This window comes from Typopeltis vanoorti, chromosome 16 (genome assembly GCF_054136105.1).
Source record: "Typopeltis vanoorti isolate ZY-2024b chromosome 16, IOZ_Tvanoo_1.0, whole genome shotgun sequence".
Classification (NCBI taxonomy): Eukaryota; Metazoa; Arthropoda; class Arachnida; order Uropygi; family Thelyphonidae; genus Typopeltis; species Typopeltis vanoorti.
In genome coordinates, this window is record NC_143564.1 from 74,764,702 (window position 1) to 74,786,789 (window position 22,088).

Here is a 22,088-nt window from a genome sequence, read left to right on the forward strand (position 1 = left end):
ATAAGACCTTCACGCCATACTGTATCATAGGCTGCTCTTAGGTACAAGAAGACAGCTGATGTTTTTTCTCGCTTCTGAAATCCAGCTTCTATGTATGATGTTAAAGTGAGCACTTGATCACAGCAATCACGTTTCTCTCTAAAACCAGCTTGCTCGATTGGGACATGCTGCATAATTGGTGTGGACAATCTGTTGTACAGAAGGTGCTCTAACATTTTATAGGTGCAACTCAATAAAGCAATAGGTCTGTAACTTTTTGTCTCCTGGGGTAGTTTTCCAGGTTTAAGAATAGCAACTATTTTTGACTTCTTAAACTGGCTAGGTAGTCGGCCAGTCAATAATATATCAGAAAAGAATTCACAGAGCCATTTTATAGTATTTGGCCCACTATTAATCAGAAATTCAGGATGGACACTGTCGAAGCCTGGGGCTTTGCCTGCTTTGATGTCTTTTATGAGGCTTTTACTTCATCTATAGTGAAGATTGAGGCATATTGTGAGAAAGCAGGGGTATTTATTTTTAAAGCTCTAAATTCTTTCTTAACTTTCTTGGTATGTTCACGGTCTCTAGGTTCTCTTGACGTATTAACGATTTGATTAGCTATTTTCTCAGGGGAGATGATTGTGCTTTTTCTTTTAGGTAGATTAGTTGTGGATAGTTGTTGGAGAAGATTCCAAGCTTTTCTACTTGATCGTTTGAAGTCAAGGTTTTCAACCGTATCAATTCATTTTGTTTTTCGCGATGAGCTCAGGCTATGTAGTAATTCATCTGCTATTTCAGGATCTTCACTTTTCAGGAACTCTCTGTAGAGATGTTCACTCTCTTCATTCCATCCGGGGACATAATCTTTTCTGTAACCTCTAGGGATATATTTTTTCGCAGTTGATATAATTGCTCCTACAAATCTCTTGTACTCTGCAACTCTAGCAGGTATCCACCGAACACATTTATCCAATTCATTCGCAAAATTTTTCCAATTTGCTTTTTTAAAATTCCAACGCAGTTGTGGAAAGGATCTTACTATAGGTAGTATCATACCAATTTCCAGTAACACTGGTCGATGTTGACTGTGTGGGAAGTTAGAAAGTACATATCGTTTTGCTGGTAATGTTTGCCCTTCTGTGTTTATTGAAACAAAACATAAGTCTGGATTAGACTCTGTTTGCCATGCTGATGATCTAAAGGTGTTTCTATCTTTGACATCAAATACAAGTTGTATAATATTTATTTCTGCCCATTGAACGAGGGTAGTCCCGCAGTCGTTGTTATCATGGTACTTTCATTCTTCATGATGGAATTAAAATGATGCTATTAAAATCACCAATTCATACTGTTGGATGTTGATAAGTAGGTATCAATCTATAGACCATGATGTTAAAGGAGGTGTATAGACATTGACTATTGTTATGTTGTGAATTTTCACACTCACAAGATGGGTATCGTTATCACATCTCGTTGTCAGGATAGAAGCATTTTCTATATCATCCTTGATATCTGTTGCAATGCCATAATTCAGGTGGTATGTAGCACCAATCAGAGTGTAACCAGTTATTTTTCCTCTTCTATTAAGGTCGTCTTTGTTTTCAGCATGTGTTTCTTGAAGAAGCACAATGTCAATGCTATTTTCTTGTAGCATTTTGCAGAGATAGTCACATTTTGCTCTGTTAATTCCCTTGATATTCAGTTGACACATCTTAAGGATAAATCCCAGTTTTTTGTCAGCTTCATCAATAAAATTAGAAAAATCAGTATTGTTTGACTGCATGCCTTAGCCAGGAGAACTAATTGTTAGACTGGCTGCCAAATCGCTCTAGCTCAATTAGCGTTACCCAGGGTGCACCATGTGGAGGCGAGCTAGATTACATCCCTGTAGTTCTGATAAAGGCATATGACAAGCTAGCCTGAGAAAAGGTACAAAATGATAGTTATATTGGGGAAATGGAACATTATACAAAGCATTAAGTAGTCTATATTTAACTTGTAAATCAGCAGTTAGAATTGATGGAAATACAGAAAGATTGTTTGAGATAAAATCAGGTGTAAGAGTGAAAATAATGTGCACATTATTTTAACTCTTATTCATCATTCATGTGAATTGCATTATGAAAGAGAATGGCATTAAAGCTGATATAAGAATCAGACATATCATGCTTAGCTCCTTGCTTTGTGTAGATGGAGATTTGCACATCCATACAAACCTCCATCATCATCATCAAATTCCTGCCATGTACCTTCAAGGGGTGTACAGGATATGATAGTACTACATCAAAAATTTACATCATTACTAACTTCCTATCTACAATTTTCCTCCAAATCAGTCTGTTACTTGTCACGACTCCAACTTTACCAGATCTTATATTTCTATCGTCTAAGGCACTTTGTACCGTATCAATCCACCTATATCTTGGTCTTCCTCTGGGTCGTTTTGCTGCCAACCTGGCAGAGAACACTTGCTTTGCTAATCTTTCTTCACCCATTCTGTTTAAGTGACCACCTGAGATTAGCTCTGCTAACGCATTCCTGGATGCTGACAATGTCAAGTTCTTTCCTAATATCCTCGTTTTTAATATGATATTGCCATTGATGCCATCTATTCATGCCTCTAATCTTTCTCAGGACTTTCATATCTGTTGTCTCTAGTCTTTGGTCAAGTATTTTACTTCTGACCCAGCTCTCAGATCCATAAGTTAAAACTGGTTTGAACACTGTGTTGTATACAGCTAATTTAGAGTTCTGACTAAGTTCTCTCTTATTCCATATGAATTTATTCAGTTGAGTTATTACCATACCAGCTTTGTTGATTCTGTTGTGTATTTCTATATTTAATTTACCATCTTCACTAAAAATCGTGACTGAAATGTTTTACTTGTTCCACAGGTTCTCCATTCACAACACAGTTGACATTTTCAACGATTCTGCCTATTTTCATTGTCTTTGTCTTTTTATTGCTAACCTTCATACCATATCTATTACAACAGTTATTCAATTTAGTCAGAGAATCTTGCAAACTTGTAGTGGATTTATTTAGAAGTATAACATCATCTGTATAAAGCAAAGAGCTGACATTAACATCTCCAATTTTGATATCATGTTTAATACCACTTTCCTTCATAATGTAATCCATATTGATAATGAATAACAGAGGGGATAATGTACATCCTTGTCTCACACCAGATTTAATATTAAACCACCTTCCTGTACTTCCTTTAATTCTAACTGCTGACTTACAACTCAAAAGACTAAGTATTGCTTGATATAATGTCCCATTGATACCATGTAACTAGAGCATATTAAATAGCTTCTCTCTTGGCACCTTGTCATATGCTTTTTCCAAATTGACAAAACGTAAGTACAGATCTTTGTTAAATTCCCACGATTTCTCGACTATTTGTCGTAAAGTGAAGATCTGATCCTGACAGCTATTTGACCTGAATCCAGCTTGTTCTTCACCAAGCTTTTCTTCCACAATTATTCTCAACCGTTTCTCAAGTATACTTGCATAAATCTTACCTGGAACACTGAGTAGGGAAATACCTCTGTAATTCTCACATTCAATTTTATTTCCCTTTTTTTGTATATGGGTACCAGGAGAGCCGTACTCCAATCATCAGGAATTTGTCTCTCTCTCTGTCCAGGCTTTCCGAACTATGCAGTGCAGCCACTGTAAGACTTTTATACCACCATACTTCAGCTTTTCTTGTTGAATATCATCTACTCCTGCTGCCTTTCAAAGTAATTACTCTAAACATCTAAAATATTCTTATTTTCATTTTTCATGTTTGTCTATTCTTTGCTTTCTGTATTCTTTGTTTTCTTTACTTCTTTATTGCCTTTTTACTGTCATGTCTTTAGACTGCCATCAATGGGATTCAGTGAAGGTAGTCTAAAAAACAAGATATCCAGAGAGGGGATCCCTTGAGTCTCATACCACTTTGGATCCTGCTTCAGCAAGCTTGGTGGTCCTTAATTGCCTGTCCACCTTTACTCAATCAGCAGGCTTTCTTGCGAGGGTTTGTGGTGTTGCAGTAAATTCCCTTCCCCATAGCCTGGGGGGGGGGGGCTGCATCCAAGGCTTTCTGTGATGCAATTATGCATCAAGGATAGTTCTGGCATTCTACTTCCGCCTGCATTCATTTCTAACCAGATACTGGGAGTTCATTTGTGATAGGTGAGAAACCATGCCACTGAATTCTTCCCTCACTTGAGAATGTCTTTTATCCTCATGTTTATCTGAGGTTTTCCTCAGCAAGCTTCAATCCAGAACAGAAACCAGAACAAGAAATAGAAAACATCAGAATTATACAAATATACCATCTTTTTTCATTATACATGCAGATGAATATCTGATGAATTTCTAATCAAGAAAATGTCACCCTATTTTATCAAGAAGATTTGAAAGGGTTTGCAGGATCCCTGAAATCTGTTAAGGATGCTTCTGGAGACCTTTTTGTTGAGACACCTCTCAGAAAGAATTAAATTTCATCTCCTTTGCACAACATCACTTGAAGACATGCCAATCACAGTATCCTCCTACAAAACTTTGAACTTCTTCCTAGGAGTAATATTAGAGTGAGACCTCAATGTTCTTGATGTGATTTCTTTGAATTAAAAGATCAAGGAGTGACAACAATAAGAATTCTTATACATATGGATGGTACCTTGTAACTAATATTCCTGGTGATATCCCAGCAGGAATATAACAGTTGCATTTAACCTCCCTAAATCTTCAACATCAGTATCCCATTTGGCTTCGTATTCTGAGCTCTTTGTGCTGCTGCAAAGAAATGCAGCCATGCTTAGACTGTCTGTTATAACTCTGCCAACTGTGCTTAGTGTTGCAGTAAAATGCATGGGAATAAAACTAAGTGCAAAACATCTCCAAATGTGCTAATTGTGTGGGAGATTATCTTACCTCACTCTCAAGCCAGCCAGAAGTGGAAGGATAAAAATCAGATTCAAATGATCAAGATCAAGCCTTACAAGAACATACCTTATTATGAGCAAGTGAAGAGGAGGTATAATACTACAACACAACAACTAGCAGAAAATGCTCTCAAGCTGAGAAGATAACAGTAAAGAAATTTGAAATGTCAAAGGGAACATTAATATATCTGTCTCTCTTGAACAGGTATACAGTACCAAACAAATAAATCCAAAAACTCACATTTTAAAGAAAAATTTTAATTTTGCAAGAAAATAAGTACAAAAATTAAACTTCAACTTTACCTAATAATTTATATGTGCTCTGCTGTGCCTAATAAGTTCATTAATTTGCTTTGGCATGGACTCAACCAATGTAGAACAATTTTTTTTTTATTTCTGTATTTTGAAGCCATGTTTTGATAATGGATAGTATCAAAATTTAATTTTCTAAGTCTCTTTTTCACTATGGTCCACAAATTTTCTGTTGGGTTAATGTCAGGAGAGTTGTTGTCCGCTTATGTTGTGAGTTTTGAGGAACTCTTTCACTGTTTTTGAAGTGTGGCATAGAGCAAGATTCTGTTGGAAGATGAGTTCTTTGTCTTTCTGGATCTGTGGGACCACTCTTTTCTCCAATATTTTTATATGTTGGTCACTTTTCATCATACTGTCAACAGACACAAGTGATCCTGCACTGTCATGTGTCAACTGTCAATCCCAGAACATCTTTTTAGCTGGATGTTTAAGAGTTTGTTGAAGGTGGATGGGAGAAGTCTTCTCAGCCACTGATTTGTGAACATAGGATACTCATGCTCCTTGTACAAAGAAATGGCTCTCATCTGAGCATACGAGCTGCTTCCATTTAACAGTTCAGTCTTTGTACTGGAGCCTCATTTTCTGCATAGCCTTCATCAATTGTTTTTTTTTTTTCTTTTTTTTTCTTTTTTTGGTCTGTGGGCAATCCTCCCTGCTTCCGACAATCTTGGATGGACTCTTGTCAGAAACATTAATCTTACAAGCTTCCAAGTGTCTCTATTTAAGTATACAGCACACAATCTTGGACTCATTTTGCTTTTCTTAAATAGTAAGTGTAGTTTTCTTTTTTGCCTACATTTTCCTTTTCTGCCAGGAGAAAGGTACCTCCCTCCCTCCCTAAATCTCTTTAAAATTGCATTACAGTACCCAAACAAACACCACACTCATTGGCAATTTGTCTTTGAGTCATGGATGTATGCTAAGAAAGAGTACAGATTTTTAAATGCTTTCTTGGAGATATATCCATTTTATAGCTACACAAAATAAATAAACAGCTATGAATGGCAACTTATTATGCCAAGAAATTATATTTCTGGTTTAATCTTTTATGTCCAAGTGTAAGCAAACAAAGTGTGCACATGAAGTAACTTCACGACTGGGTATCCCATAATGCAAAGCATTATGGGATACTAAGGCAAGTGATGTGAAGGCATATCCTTATGGACTGCTATGCATTATGGGAAGAGTCACTATCCAGACCAGTTTCAGCCTTTATTGAGGTCTCATCAGTGAGAGCCAGACCCAGAAGTGATATGATACTAAGGTTTCAGGTAACTCAGAAGTGATATTTCCATATACAAGGTAGTCAAAAGGTGACGTGCCATTTTACTAAAATACTCTGGATTAGAGATAGATGATAAATGTTTTTTCACTTGGTTATACTATAAATTAAAGATGCCAAGAAATTATATTCTTGGTTTAATCCTTTATCCAAGTGTAATCAAACAAAGTTTGTTCATGAAGTAACTTCACAACTGAGCTATTTGTATATAGAGGCTAATGGCTTGACATCACTTTCCTTAGTATTATACATGTCATATACATGCTGTATGTATTTATGGTTTAGTTATGGTTTTCATATCCAATCTGCCATGAAACAATCAGAACTTTAGCTTCAGCATTCTGAATATCACCCATTTCTAGTCGTTACATCAGTGTAAATGAACCACTCATGCCACATCAGTAGCAGCTGTCATTATTATATGTTACCAAAATAAAATCTGCTAGGCCATCCCACATGGCCACTTATTTTTTGTCCAAATTTGGAAAATTTGTATAATATTTGTCAGACTGTCAACCACCTTTTGGTTTGCAAATAAAAACATTACTGCAAGTTGTAGATATCAGGATATCTGATAGTGAATGACACTGATGCTCTCTCATTATGGCACATAGCTGCATTACATCATTCAGCTCATTCTTTTATAGATTTATGAAGCATTTCCATCCTTCCATCTGACTATCAGTAACTCTTACAAACTCAGAACAGAATATGCTAATTTTGTATTTGTCCATATCCAAGAATGTTCAAAATCAGAGTCTCTCATGGGATCTTCAGCTGTCTTCTCAAGTAGCATAATATTGCAAAAATTTATCACACATAAAGATGTGCTCTTTCTCTCTCTTCTGCAATGGTTCTGATGAATGAGAGTGGTGTTAAATTTTTCTACTGAAATCGAAGCAAACAAGTTTGATCCTAGATGTATATATTCCTAATGATAATTGTTTTTCTTAGACACAGTTTTACATCCTCATTGGTTAAGAAATTTGAATCTTCATACCTCTAAATACCAAAAAAGACAATAACTTAATAATTCCAAGGTATTAATTAAAAGATAAATATACCACATGCAAGGTTAGATATCAACAACAAGCTATTTAAATCATTATAATACTTCAAAAATAAATAAAGCTTTAATCAGGCCCAAATTAAGCTAACTTTTTAAACAAAAATAAAAAGTTAAGCTCTAATTCCCTTAATGTAAAGTGCTTAGTTTATTTGACTACATCAACCCATCTAATAAAAATTCATGGTTCATGTAAATATCTCTCTTCCTGCTTAGAAGAAAAAACCTCTTTATTCTACTGGGAAGAAAAGGAAAATGCCAATCGACCAAAAGCTATCATCAGAATTGCAAGTTCTAAAACTTCAGCTATTTTTTTCAAAATTCATGAAAACACTGCAGATTTCTTATTGATATTGAGGAAATGGAAAGGTCAACCTTCAATTTGTAAATTCAGATACTCTTGCATTCCTTATAGTCACTGACACTTGTTTTCTCTCAAAAGTCACATAAGCCAGGCATCTGCAGTTTCTTTCTTCCTGTTGTCTCCTTCTAAGTTCATGCCACCCTGGTTGGCTGAATTGTTAGTGTATCTGCTCTCCAGGCTGTGGAGATAATGGTTCAAATCGCACCAGGGGCATAGATGTTTGTGATTGTCCTGCTAACTGTTTACTGTATGTACTGCTGTAACCTGTGTCCTGCGCAATATGAGCTTTTGATGTCTTTGTGATAAAAAATCAAAAATAAATAACTAAATTCATATCTTTATTTTTCCTGTGTGAAAGACTACTGGGAAAGACAACTATTAGAATTCATCTTTTATATAGAAAGAGTAATGTTGATAAGTTTAATAGTCATCACTGTTATAAACAGTGATGACTATACAACTGTTGAGGAGAACATTTATGACAAGTTGAGTTCTAATGGTTGTTCATACAGAATTGTCCATTATCAAGTTCTAAGATTTCTTTCATTTCTCGGCCAACTGTTATCCTCATTAATATCATAACATAGCACTTTACAATTTTTCATTCTTCTTTCTTGAAAGATTTCAAACAGAATTTTCCATTCTTCTTCTTCCTCAACCATTTTCTGTCCACTGCTGGATGAAGACCTCCCCGAAATTCCCCCAAAATGGTATTTAACCTCTGGAATACCTATTCAGATAGGAACTTTGCAATTCCATTAATTATTTTCCATTGTTCCATATAATTTTCCATTATCAATTTCAAAATTCCTTATATTTCTTCCATGACTGTTTAATCTAACCATCTTCTAACTGGTGCATGTTCCAGCATGTGTTATACTTCTGGTTTCATCACAAATGGTAAAATTTCACATCTTCAGTAAAAAGTAGTGACTTTTTCATGTTATGCATTCCGAATACATCTAAAACATCAAATTACACTTTTTATTTTGGATATATGAAGTACTGATTTGAGCTCAAATGAGTATAAATAATGCACTACCCAAAATGGTATAAAGGTGCATTATTTGTGCTGATTTGAGCTCTCTTCAGTCACTAGAAACCATATATATATCACTGCATCCAGTGCTCTCCTGGATCCTACATTTCTTCTCTCATAAGAAGGCTCCATCTGTATGTTCACCTGAATGAATATATTGGATTCCTGTTCATATTGAAATCAAGGGAAACAAGACAGAAGGTGCTTCAGCTAGGTCATTTCCTTCCCTATACTACCATTATTTACTTGTCCCCTACATGAATTACAGGCAGATTATAATGCAAAAATTAAAACCTAGTTACAAACATCAGGGATCAGAGAGAATAACAACAAGCTATACTATTTCAAGCTTGAAAGTGAATTGTACAATCTAGTGTGTTCAGAGTTCAAGAGCAAATTGTTCTTCCTTGGCTGTATAGGCCATAGTCATCTTAACCGCTCCTTCTTAGTGATGATATGCCTCATGAGAGTTCCGTGGGTCTGCATTAACCTTCATATATACTTTCATTATATTCAATTCATTCATTATAACAAATCATTACTTGTTCTTAGTAATCTACTTGATCTTTATCCATATTTTATGTCACCTCATATATATATACACCCAGTATTTTTACGAGAAGTCAATATTTATGCAAGTGCATTAGAACTATATATTTAATGTCCTATTTTTAATTTTTTTTATATACATAAGATTTACCAATTTTAATTTATATATAAACATTAAGTTGATCTTTTACCTTTTGGCATTCCATATATCACCAAGGTTAATGTAGCAGGGAAAAAAAAGAAGAAAGAAAGAAAGAAATATTCCATCCATAGCCTTCCCAACTTCCACAAAATTCTGTGTCTCTTTCATTCAAAACACTACTTCTTGCTTACAAAACACACACACAACTCCTAACATTATAATTCTCAAATATGCCCAACTTTAGAATGCTATCCAGAAGAAAACATTCTGCTTAATAGATTACCTCTTCCTCACAGATTTCTCCAGTCTTATTTTCATAGTTGCTTTGTTTCTACGTTGTCTTTCCTATTGGTATTTTCATGAGTGTGCTTCATGAACTAGTCCCCATTCATTCTTCCATTTCCTCTTAACATATAAAAACATGAGCAGCTACCACATAACATCCATTCATTTCAGCTTGAAACTATGATAGTAATTTCTCATCCTCTTTTTTCATTCTGTCTACTGCTGTTTTGTAGAACATCTTCTCTACCCTTTCACCCCAAGGACTATAACTTCTAGTTGTTCAAGAAACATATCAACATATTCCTCCTTTATCCCTAATCACTTAACTGCATACCCATCCACCTATCAGTCCATAATAGTAGGTTTCTTAGTCAAATATTTGCATAATTGAAGTGTTATTACTTTAAAAAAAGTTTCTTATTTTTCTCTGCTAGAGACCTGGCTATGTGACAGTGTAATAAATTACTTTTGTTATTCCTTTTCACTTTTCATGTCATGACAATGATATACCAAAATTTTAACTGCCATTATTACCCTTGTTCCAATTGAATCCATTTATAAGTTAGAAAATTTTTTTTAACATTGTATCTAGCTGATATGTTGCATTTCTTTTGCTTTTTAAGTACAGAATAATGATTCTGTTAAGCATTAAAAAGTATGTGGCCTTCTTGTATTATGGGAATATTTCATTGATGGATAATTCATTATAACATACAAAGTAAGAAACAGGTTTAATTCAAAATTAACTGTTCAGACTTGCCCAGGCATTTGTTTAATTATTAATTTTAAGAATATTAATTATATTTATGATCAAAGCTTCATGTCCTGATTCATTTAACTCTCACTGTACTAGTAAAAATCCCATCCAGAGTCCCATATAAATTATAAAATTGAATGCCGAAAGAAATTCATTGTATCAATCTATTCACCATAAATTTGGTATAGTGAGAGTGAACTGTATAAAGCTTAAATGCAAATTGGCATATTAATCACCTTTAATGTTTTATGGTTAATGTTTGAATATTTTATTCTTTTCCTTGGGTGACTTTTATTATTATTATTATTTATTTTTTATTTATTTATTTTATTTTTTTGAGTAGTTAACAAGCTTTCTATAATTTTAATTATATGTATGCTTTTTTTTTTTAAATTCAACTAGAACAAAAAATGATAATGCTATATCATCAGTCATGCAGGCTTAGTTTATATCACACAATATCAAATTGTAGTTATATTGCTGTGAAACTGTGGTGCAGTTTCATGTATTCTTGTTAAAATCGGTATTCTGGGAAGTTCTTCCTTTTTGTAGATTCATTCAAAGAAATGCTCACTTTAACAAAAACTAATTTATATATGTTTGTGTATTTATATATCTCTGTGTATTCTTATTTATTTATTTATTTATTTTTATTTAGGACTCTGGATGACTATGTGTTCCAGATAGCTGTGTCACTAGCACAGCATTATCAACTAAGTTTATGGGATGTCTACATGTCACATCTGGAATTTATTTTTTCAGACGGCAGGTAAAAAAAATAAATAAACTAAAATAATAATATTATTATCATTAGTCTCAGTGGACAGCAGCCTACTTAGACTTCTTGATTTATATACATTTATATATAAATCTTCAAGCTGCTTCATATATATATATAAACTTTTCTAAGGATAAATGATTAGCTACTATTCAGTGGTTTTATTATATTACCATATAGGCATTATTGAGTAGCAACACAATGTTTTCTTGCATTGAAGAAAGAGGAAGAAGTGGAAACACACACACACACACACACACACACACACACACACACACACACACACACACACACACACACACACACACCTTGATACTTGTGCATTCAGTTAAGAAATGTTATTATTACTGAACTGGATAAATTATGCTTAGTTTAGTGAACTTATTATTGTTAATATGCTTTATTGGGTCTGCAGGATAGAGCCTTTCTCTTCAATTGTATTAACACTAAATGTCCTCTCTAAGGCATTATCACTTTCAAGCATTTATTTTAAAATGGCACTTTGTTAACCTGTCTGGTATATAGAAGCTCAGAATCACCTTTCCATTGTGAGTGTTATATTTACATGCAGTATACTATTATATATTTGTTAAGAACAGTATTTAATGTGGTGTTCCTGGATAATCTCTGGAAAGCATTAGAATACTGTTTTAGCATAACCATATAGTGGCATGTATGTTTTAATGTTAGTCTTATGCTTTTTACCACTGCGGTGGGAATACAGGTGACATCTCTTTTCCCTCAGAAAATAACTATTATTTTTATATCGTAGTAATATTAATCTGTTTATGGTTTGCACGGAATGCATATGTTTTATAGATCTTAAAATGTGATATAAAGCTTTATAGAGTGCAAGGGCATTTATTCAAGAGCTACATAAAGTATCATAAATTGGTGCTTTTATTTATACAAGAGCTAAGTTTTTTTAAGTTTGTACAATTTCTTCATTATTAGTGTGATTTGTTTTGGAAATCGTTTGTGGCTTTTAGTTTGTCAAGGTCACACTATCATAATGTTTTAACCTGCATGAGCATAATTTTAACTGTTGTGCATAATATTTATATAGGAGAGTGGGGATTGATGTCATATCATTAGATCCTTAATGTCAGTTTTCCTTCATTCTGGATTTCTGGACCTCATTGACTCTAATTTTTGATAAATTGGCTGCTGACTGTATTAATGTCATTTTGCTTATCTGTTGGAGGATTTTTTCTCATGACAGTAGCCAGTTAATATTATGCATATAGATATTAAAGAGGATCAGTAAAGAGCTCTGTCCTCTTTTGGGTGTGGTTACTCATAGTTAATGATGGTTAATCTGATATGCATAAAAGTTTTTTAAAGTAACTTTTAAACCATGACTGTGGATATATACCTCCTTGAATATTTCTTTAGTTTTTCTAGTAAACTTTATGTATGAGTGTATCAGAAACTTTTGCCAGTTTGATAAAGACAATCATGATCATTTTGATTTTGTGCAAGGCCACATTTATTAGGTCTGTAAAATTTTTCAGTAGTGATATTACTCCCTTTGCTATACTGTGTGTTCAGAATGACATGGAATTTTTCTATATATGTAGTAAGTTTGTGAAGTGCAGTTCATTTCATGATGCTTGATAATTGGTAGTGTAGTATAGGCTGTATTGCTGATTAAGTTTATTTTCCTTTTTTGCATATAAGTGTGATTGATGTGGTCTTTATTACAAGTATATGTCATTTCAAAAATTTTATTTATTAATTTAATTTGATTGGCTAATTTTATGTTTAGTATCATTGAGTCTAATACCATGAGTACTTCAACTTGAATAATTTGATGCATTGTAGCAAACAGTTCTCACTGGGAGATCATGTTTTATGTGCAGAGGGATTTTTTTTTTTTTTTTTTTTTTTGTAGTTCTAGAATGCTGTGCAAAGTAGTAGTGGAAAAATGATGTAAAACAAGATTGTCAAATGACAGGTTTGTTTTACATCATTTTGTGCAGTAGTTTATTTGCTTCATATCTTCATTATTAGTCAGTTCCTTATTCTTTAATATTTGACATCTAATTAAGTATTGTTTGATTATTTTATATCACTGAAGAATTTTTCTTGTCTATGTGATTATTTTAATTTTTTTTTCGAATGAGTTTAGCATGAATGTTTTCTTTGTTTGCTTCAAAGCAACAAAGAAAATATTCATGCTAAACTTTTCTGTTAATAACAACAGTTGTAGTTATGAACAGAAGGATTTTTTCATGTCGAAAAAGTATATTTGGTCTTTACCAACTATAATTAATACAACCGATATTTGGATTATAAGACCATAGGTTTAATACATATATGTACAAATTTGTCGACTAGTTTTGCTAGCAAAACTCACTAGCTTTGTCAAGACTAAACGGTGAAAAAACTAATAAATGCAAAAAAACGAAGGAATGCAGTAATGGTTTACAAGGGTTAGACAACAGAATTGGAAGGCACCGCGTGACATGGTATGCATGAAGCGATATACTTCAGTCATTATTATAAATATGCATTACATAGTTTTTGGCATACTGTAGTTCTGCTAAACTTGATATTTTTCCATATATCCTTTAATATTACTCCTTGGTTTCTATTAAGGTTGTTTCTTGTTCGTAGGACCACTGCAACTTTTTTAAATATTCGACATCTGTAATCTTCCTCCATGTATGGCATTGAGCTGTTATCCCCATCTATAGCATGGTTTGAAGTTGAGACGTGATGTGCCAAGCCTGAGGTGTCTGTTCTGTTATGATTAACGTCTTCGACATGTTCCTTCTGTCTAATTTCTAAGCTTCTCGAAGTTTGGCCTATGTATGATAGTCCACACATACAAGGCATGCTGTAAATACCTGCATATTTGAAAAAAATTTACACTGTCTTTAGGAGATCTTAAAAACTGTCTAGTGATAGCGGTCAGTTTAAACACCACTCAGATGTTATAAGATTTTAAAATTCTAGCCTTTTTATTGGAGACTAAACCAATATAAGGTATGACAATGGTTGATACGTACTGAGTTGCTATACGTTGTTGCTAGAGGTTATTTTTATAGACCATTTTATTGATTAAGTTTAGAGGATACCCATTTTGAGAAAGAGATTTGAATATGTGGGAAAGTTCTGTACATACGTCTTTTTCGTCTGTGACTATGTTGTGGGCTCTGTTTCGTAGCATATGAATGATGCTGCATTTTTGTGTATGAGGATGATTTGAAAAATAATGGAGATACCGTCCAGTATCAGTGGGTTTCTTATATATAGTAAGTTTAATATCTTCATTCTCTAGTCTTTTGACAAGTATATCCAAAAAAAGGTAATTGATGATTGCTTTCTAACTTTAAAGTAAATTTTATTTTGCCATGAAATGTGTTGATTTTTTCTAAGAACTCATATAAGCTTTCTACTTTTTCTCTCCAGATAATAAACACATCATCAACATATCTCCACCAGACTGTTGGTTTTGGAGTAATGTTAGCTAGAATATTGTTTTCTAATTTCTCCATAAACAAGTCCACATATGGTGGTGACAGGGGACTGCCCATTGCTAGGCCTTCTAATTGTTGATATATAATGTTGTTGACTTTGAAGAAATTAGACTTAAGACAGTGATTGAAAAGTTGTGTGATATCATTAGGAAAGAGATTTTTTATAATGTCTATGACTTCCTCAACTGGTACATTGTAAACAAGGATACAACATCAAGACTTGCCATTATGTCTGTCTTGGATAGCTTAACGTTCTTAAGTTTTTCCACAAAGTGTAGAGAGTTCCTTATGTAAGACTCTGATTATCTGATTTATTATTATTATTATTATTATTATTATTATTATTCCTAATACCTCCAAGGAGTCCTAAGACTCATCGTGGGAGGACACCTACAGCTGTCTCAACCACTACACCAAACCTTTACTACGAATCATCTCCATCAACACCATCTACCGCCCACCTCCACTACCACCACAACTAGTATTTTTTATCTGTGAATTGCATGTGTTCTTAAGGGCCAATTTGTCTGTATGCAGGATGAAAAACCCAAGTTTCCGGGAGAAAAAACCCTGCTAGCTCAGTATGAAATCGGCTAACTCACCTTTGATTGAAATCGTCCAGATAAAGATTCCTGCCGTCGCGACAGGAATCAAACTTAGGCCTCTTCCAATTGTGCTATGGAGGTGATTTTTCCTTGTAAGAGGTTGGCGAGGTGCTTGGCAAATAGATATATGGGGGAGAATCTGCCATCTACTATAGGACGGAGTGGAACATCATCTTTATGCACTTTGGGTGCACCATAAAGGCGAGGTGTTATGGGATGCGAAGATTTAAATTTTCTTTTTAATTCCTGAGGCCGACCATTCATATTGCGAATCAGAAGATTGGTTTCATTATAGTTATATTCATGGTTGGATCTTTATTTAATATTTTGTACGTGGCCCAGTCAGATAATAAACTATTGATCTTACTAATATAATCTTTGGTGTTCAAAATGACTGTGGAGTTTCCTTTGTCACTATTATGTCCTTGTTTCTTCTTAAACTCCAAATTGATTTTTTTAACTGAAGGAGTAGTATTTTGTTTTGGTGGTTTAGCTGTCGAAAGGATGATTGTATTTTGGAATCTTATATCATTAGCTATTATCTCTGGGAGTGGATAAAGACCTTTCTCAATACCACATATGAAGTTCATTTTTATGATGTGGCTAGGAGCAATTGAAAAGTTAAAACCCTTTTTAAGAATTTCGGATTCTTGTTTAGAAAGACTGTAATCTATAGGTTGAAAATCACTTTATCATCTGGGAGACTCGGACTAGAATTGTATTTTTTCTTAACAAGTTCTTCAAATTTTTTATTTGAGAAACTTTGCTAGACTGAAATGTTTTATTGTAACTAATTTGCATCATCTGGTCTATAATAGTCCAAGTTGAATAGTCCATACTGTTGGAAATATCATCAAAATTGTTCCAGCAATTAAGGTCAGTTAGGTTTAATTTATACCTGATATCCTGGATCCTTTCTCGAAGAAGGGCTAAGGAAGTTTTTTGATAGATCCATGTAGCTTGTTTTGACTGAATATGTCCTTTGACTATAAGGATGATAGAAACTTGGGGATGATAGAAAATTGTCTACACCTTTTGAGAAAAGTCAGATGGTTCAGTAATCTTGCTTTCTTGCATTTGTCTTTTTCTAAGCACTGTACTTTATGTTTCATGTATCTATTTAGATTGTTCATGGTCTTATAATCCAAATATCGGTTGTGTTAATTATAGTTAATAAAGACCAAAAGTTATATTTGATCTTTATTAACTATAATTAACACAACCGATATTTGGATTATAAGATCATAGGTTTAATACATATATATACAAATTCGTCAACTAGTTTCGCTAGCAAAACTGACTAGCTTTGTCAAGACTGAACGGTGAAAAAACTAATAAATGCAAAAAAATGAAGGAATGCAGTAACGGTTAGACAACAAAATTGGAAGGCGCTGCGTGACATGGTATGTGTGAAGCAATATACTTCAGTCATTATTATAAATACAAGCTACATAGTTACAACCATGAAACCAATCTTCTGATTTGCAATATGAATGGTTGGCCTTAGGAGTTAAAAAGAAAACTTAAATCTTCGCATCCCATAACACCTCGCCTTTACGTGCACCCAAAGTACATAAAGATGATGTTCCACTCCATCCTATAGTAGATGGCAGATTCTCCCTGACATATCTACTTGCCAAACACCTTGCCAACCTCTTACAAGGAAAAATTAGACAATCAGAGTCTTACATAACGAACTCTCTACACTTTGCGGAAAAACTTAAGAACGTTAAGCTATCCAAGACAGACATAATGGCAAGTCTTGATGTTGTATCCTTGTTTACAAATGTACCAGTTGAGGAAGTCATAGACATTATAAAAAATCTCTTTCCTAATGATATCACACAACTTTTCAATCACTGTCTTAAGTCTAATTTCTTCAAAGTCAACAACATTATATATCAACAATTAGAAGGCCTGGCAATGGACAGTCCCCTGTCACCACCATATGTGGACTTGTTTATGGTGAAATTAGAAAACGATATTCAAGCTAACAATACTCCAAAACCAACAGTCTGGTGGAGATATGTTGATGATGTGTTTATTATCTGGAAAGGAAAAGTAGAAAGCTTACATGAGTTCTTAGAAAAAATCAACGCTTTTTCATGACAAAATAAAATTTACTTTAAAGTTAGAAAGCAATCATCAATTACCTTTATTTGGATATACTTGTCAAAAGACTGGAGAATGGAGATATTAAACTTACTATGTATAAGAAACCCACTGATACTGGACGGTATCTCCATTATTCTTCAAATGATCATCATACATAAAAATGCAGCATCATTCCTATGCTACGAAACAGAGCCCACAACATAGTCACAGACGAAGAAGATGTATGTACAGAACTTTCCCACAAATCCAAATCTCTTTCTCAAAATGGGTATCCTCTAAACTTAATCAATAAAATGGTCTATAAAAACAACCTCTAGCAACAACATATAGCAACTCAGTACATATCAACCATTGTCATACCCTATATTGGTTTAGTCTCCCATAAAATGGCTAGAATTTTAAAATCTTATAACATCTGAGTGGTGTTTAAACTGACCGCTACCACTAGACAGTTTTTAAGATCTCCTAAAGACAGTGTACCTTTTTTTCAAATATGCAGGTATTTACAGCATGCCTTTTACATGTGGACTATCATACATAGGCCAAACTTCGAGAAGCTTAGAAATTAGACAGAAAGAACATGTTGGAGACGTTAATCATAACAGAACAGAAACCTCAGGTTTGGCGCATCACTTCTCAACTTCAAACCACGCTATAGATTGGGATAACAGCTCAATGCCATAAATGGAGGAAGATTACAGATGTCGAATATTTAAAGAAGCTGCAGTGGTGCTGCGAACATGAAACAACCTTAATAGAAACGAAGGAGTAATATTAAAGGATATATGGAAAAATCTTATTAACTCATTAAGTTTAGCAGAACTACAGTACGCCAAAAACTATGTAACGCATATTTATAATAATGACTGAAGTATATCGCTTCATGCATACCATGTCACGCAGTGCCTTCTAATTTGTTGCTAACCGTAGTAAACCGTTACTGTATTTTTTTTTTTTTTTTTTTGCATTTATTAGTTTTTTCCACTATTTAATCTCGACAAAGCTAGTCAGTTTTGCTAGCGAAACTAGTCGACGAATTTGTACATATGTGTAATAAACTCCAAATATCGGTTGTGTTAATTAAGGTTTTTTATTCATTATTTTGTTTTTATATTTTGATTACTTAACAATATTTACTTAATAAAATATTGCATTATATAAATATTCACAGAAATAGAATGATGACCCATTTGGAACTTTCCTTGACCCAACATTGGGTCATAACCCATATGCTGAAAACCATTGTCCAATATTACCATCTTTATCCAGTCAGTTTTCTTGATTAACTACTTTTTTGTTATTATTTAGTAATCTTTATTATTTTGCTCCCCTGCAGATGCAGAGCAGTAAAGCATTAATTTGTATCCTGGATTGTCTGTGTTGGATTTTTCAAACCACTTCATGCCTCCAGTAAGTAGAACTCATGTTCTACTTACTGCAGGCATGAAGTGGGATTCATACTTACAGCTTGTTAATCAGAGATACAAGACACTATGCACTTCATCAACCAGCATTAATCACTAATGTAATCTTTTTAAGAGACTGACTTTATTTCTGACTAATCTTTCCTTTGTGTATGACCTGTATGAATAGTTTTGAGGCTATATATAAACTTTTATTATCACACAGGCATCTCCATTAAGTCCAAAATTTTGGTAACTGAGTACTGAGAGTACTTTGGAACTGAAAATATGGCAGTGCTTGACATATCTTCCTAAAGTAATTTACTACCGGCAACACATTTAAAATCACGTTGAAAGTTTAAAGATTAAAAAAGTTGAAAGGATTAAACTAAATTTATTATATTATTACATTCATGATCATATCTAACAACCTATTCCACTCATTTAACACTTTCCAAGCGGAAAAAAAAAAAAAAAAAAAAAAAATCAATATACTTCTTCTGACTGTCACAGAACTTCCACTAGTGACCCCTTGTTGTTCTCTATCATGTTATGACTGTCATGTATTGGAAAACTCCCTTAGCATCTAATCTATAAAATCTCTTTGGTAGCTTATATGTTTCTGCTATATCATATTGCTCTTTCTCTTTTTTTTTAAATTTTATTTTTATTTTTTATTTTACCTATTAACTACACTTCATAATTCGGAATCTTCAGTCTGTTCTCATAGGTAGCTCTCCACAGATCACATTTTGGTCACTCACCTCAGAATCCTTCCACCACTTTATTTCCAGGAAACCCAGGAAACCAATCTGTACACAACAGTCCAGATATGGTCATACCAAAGCATTATTTAGTAGGGGAAAAAACTTCCTTACATTTAATTGTTGGTGTGTTCTTCACCATCCAAATGGTTCCTTCGAAATATTTTTGCTGCTTTTTTATAGGATCTTTTGCAAAGATCCTAAAAACTTTAATTCTCTGTCTAACATTATTTCTAAATCATTAGCTTCAATTTCTTGCAGTGCATTCTGTCTGTGCAGCATAAAGCTTGCAGTTTTTTTGTTTGTTTTTTTCCCATCCCAAAGTGTACAACTGTACATTTCGACACATTGAACTGGCAGCCATTATACTTTGTCCAAGCTGCCAGTCTATTTAGATCACTCTACAGGATCTCTAGCATCATCAGCAAAACATCTGAATGCCTCTTTTCCCCTAAACTCAATCCCGGTGTCATTTATGTACAAAGTGAAGTGGCCAGTGTACAGAGCACTGTGACACACTACTGCCACTTGCCTTATTTTTTTTGATTCACTTGACCATATTCTACTCTGATGTGTGTCCATTACCCATCCTCTTTAGATCATACTGCCGGATATCTAGCATCATCATCAGCAAATAATATTTGCTGATGATGATGATGCTATCAATTCATCTCGTTCCCTCAAATCATTCCAAATATCAGTGATGTATAAATTAAACAGTATTGGCTAAAGTACAGAGCCCTGTAGCACATCACTGTCACTTGCCTTCTTTTTTGAATCACTCACCCATATAATACTCTGATGTGTTTTGTGTGTCCGTTAGTAATCCTCTTATGCATGTCACCAACTTCATGTCTTCCATCCATAATTGTTTCTGCTTATGCAGTAGCAATCCATGTAATATCCTGTTAAATAACTTTGCAAAATCCAGAAATACAGCAATCTCTTGATTAATGCACCCCCCCCCCCCCCCATTAGTCCGACGGCAGGGTTTTTCCCACCAGTTTATCTGGGATTTTTCATCCTGCAAGCAGACAAACCAGTCCGGTGAACACACGGATTACAGTCAGGAATACTGACCCAACTATAGGTCTGATTCATCAGCTATGCCGGTTCCGGAGCCCGGGTAAAATTTGAGGGAACTGAGATGGTGCCGTATCTCCCCACAAAGGGGACTCACCACCATGTATCATTATACAATTATTACTGTTATTACTACTGCTTGCAATAGGCGAGCCGTTTGGAAGCACATTCTTCCACACTGTGCAAATGATTTTAGAGGCTTTTCAAATTAATCTAAGTTAATTAAATCTCATTCTGAAAAGTTGAGTGATTCTGACCGTCTAAATTTAGATACACAGCGGGAAGATCTTGAAGAATATGAAGAAAATTTAATCACTGACAAAACCCATAGAGGTTTCACAGAAACAATTTGAAAATAGTTTTCGTAGAATCAAAGTTTTTAAGCAGCAATGCTTAGAGACTGACCCTGGTGAAGAGAGAACCAGTAAAATTTGCAGAAGAGGCAATAGGGCCATACCATCAGTTGTATGAAAAAAAGAAACAGAATGCCCACCAAACTACGTTAGCTCAATCTTTTGTTAAGAAGCAGAATAATAAATTTATATTCTGAATATGTTTCATTGTCTTTCAGCTTCATGGTTTTCCTTTAACTAGGCCCTGAGACATACCCTAATTCTTTTATAAAAAAAAATTAAGGGTCAAAATAGAAATCTGAGGAACGAATTATAAATTTTCCCATAGGTTATTATATTCAATTAGTGCATTTTTGATTAATGCGCCTGTTTTAAAGAATGCATTAGGTACATTAATCAAGGGATTGCTGTATTGTGTAGCCATTTCTTTTGTTCACCTCACTTATTCTTTATTAAAGAAAGTGAGTAAATTACTAAGACATTCCCTTCCCAAAACTGTATAATTGTGTATAAAGTATCTCGTTCCTATCAATTCATCCTTGAAGTCTTCCCTTAACAAACTTTGTAATATCTTAACCACCATTCACAAGATATTAACTGGTATATAACCTACTACCTCAGTCTTAGGGCCACCTTTATTTAGTGGGACTGTCTTGTTCTCTTTCCATTTCTTTGGGATTTTGCTTGTGGGGAGATTTGAAATTAAGCAGCCTAGTTAGAAATCACTGCCAGTTCTCTTGCACATTCCCATAAAACACAAACTGGCATCTCATCCAATTTCAC

General features: G+C 34.0%; 1 protein-coding gene across 1 annotated transcript in view; it reads left to right on the forward strand.

Moving 5' to 3' along the window:
• Positions 1–22,088, forward strand: part of LOC150098133 (NBAS subunit of NRZ tethering complex-like) — a 1,063,858-nt gene that overhangs the window by 799,873 nt on the left and 241,897 nt on the right. Inside the window, exon 44 of the mRNA XM_090406267.1 lies at positions 11,378–11,488. Within this exon, the coding sequence (XP_090262393.1) occupies positions 11,378–11,488 (111 nt within the window). The remainder of the gene's footprint in view (positions 1–11,377; positions 11,489–22,088) is intronic.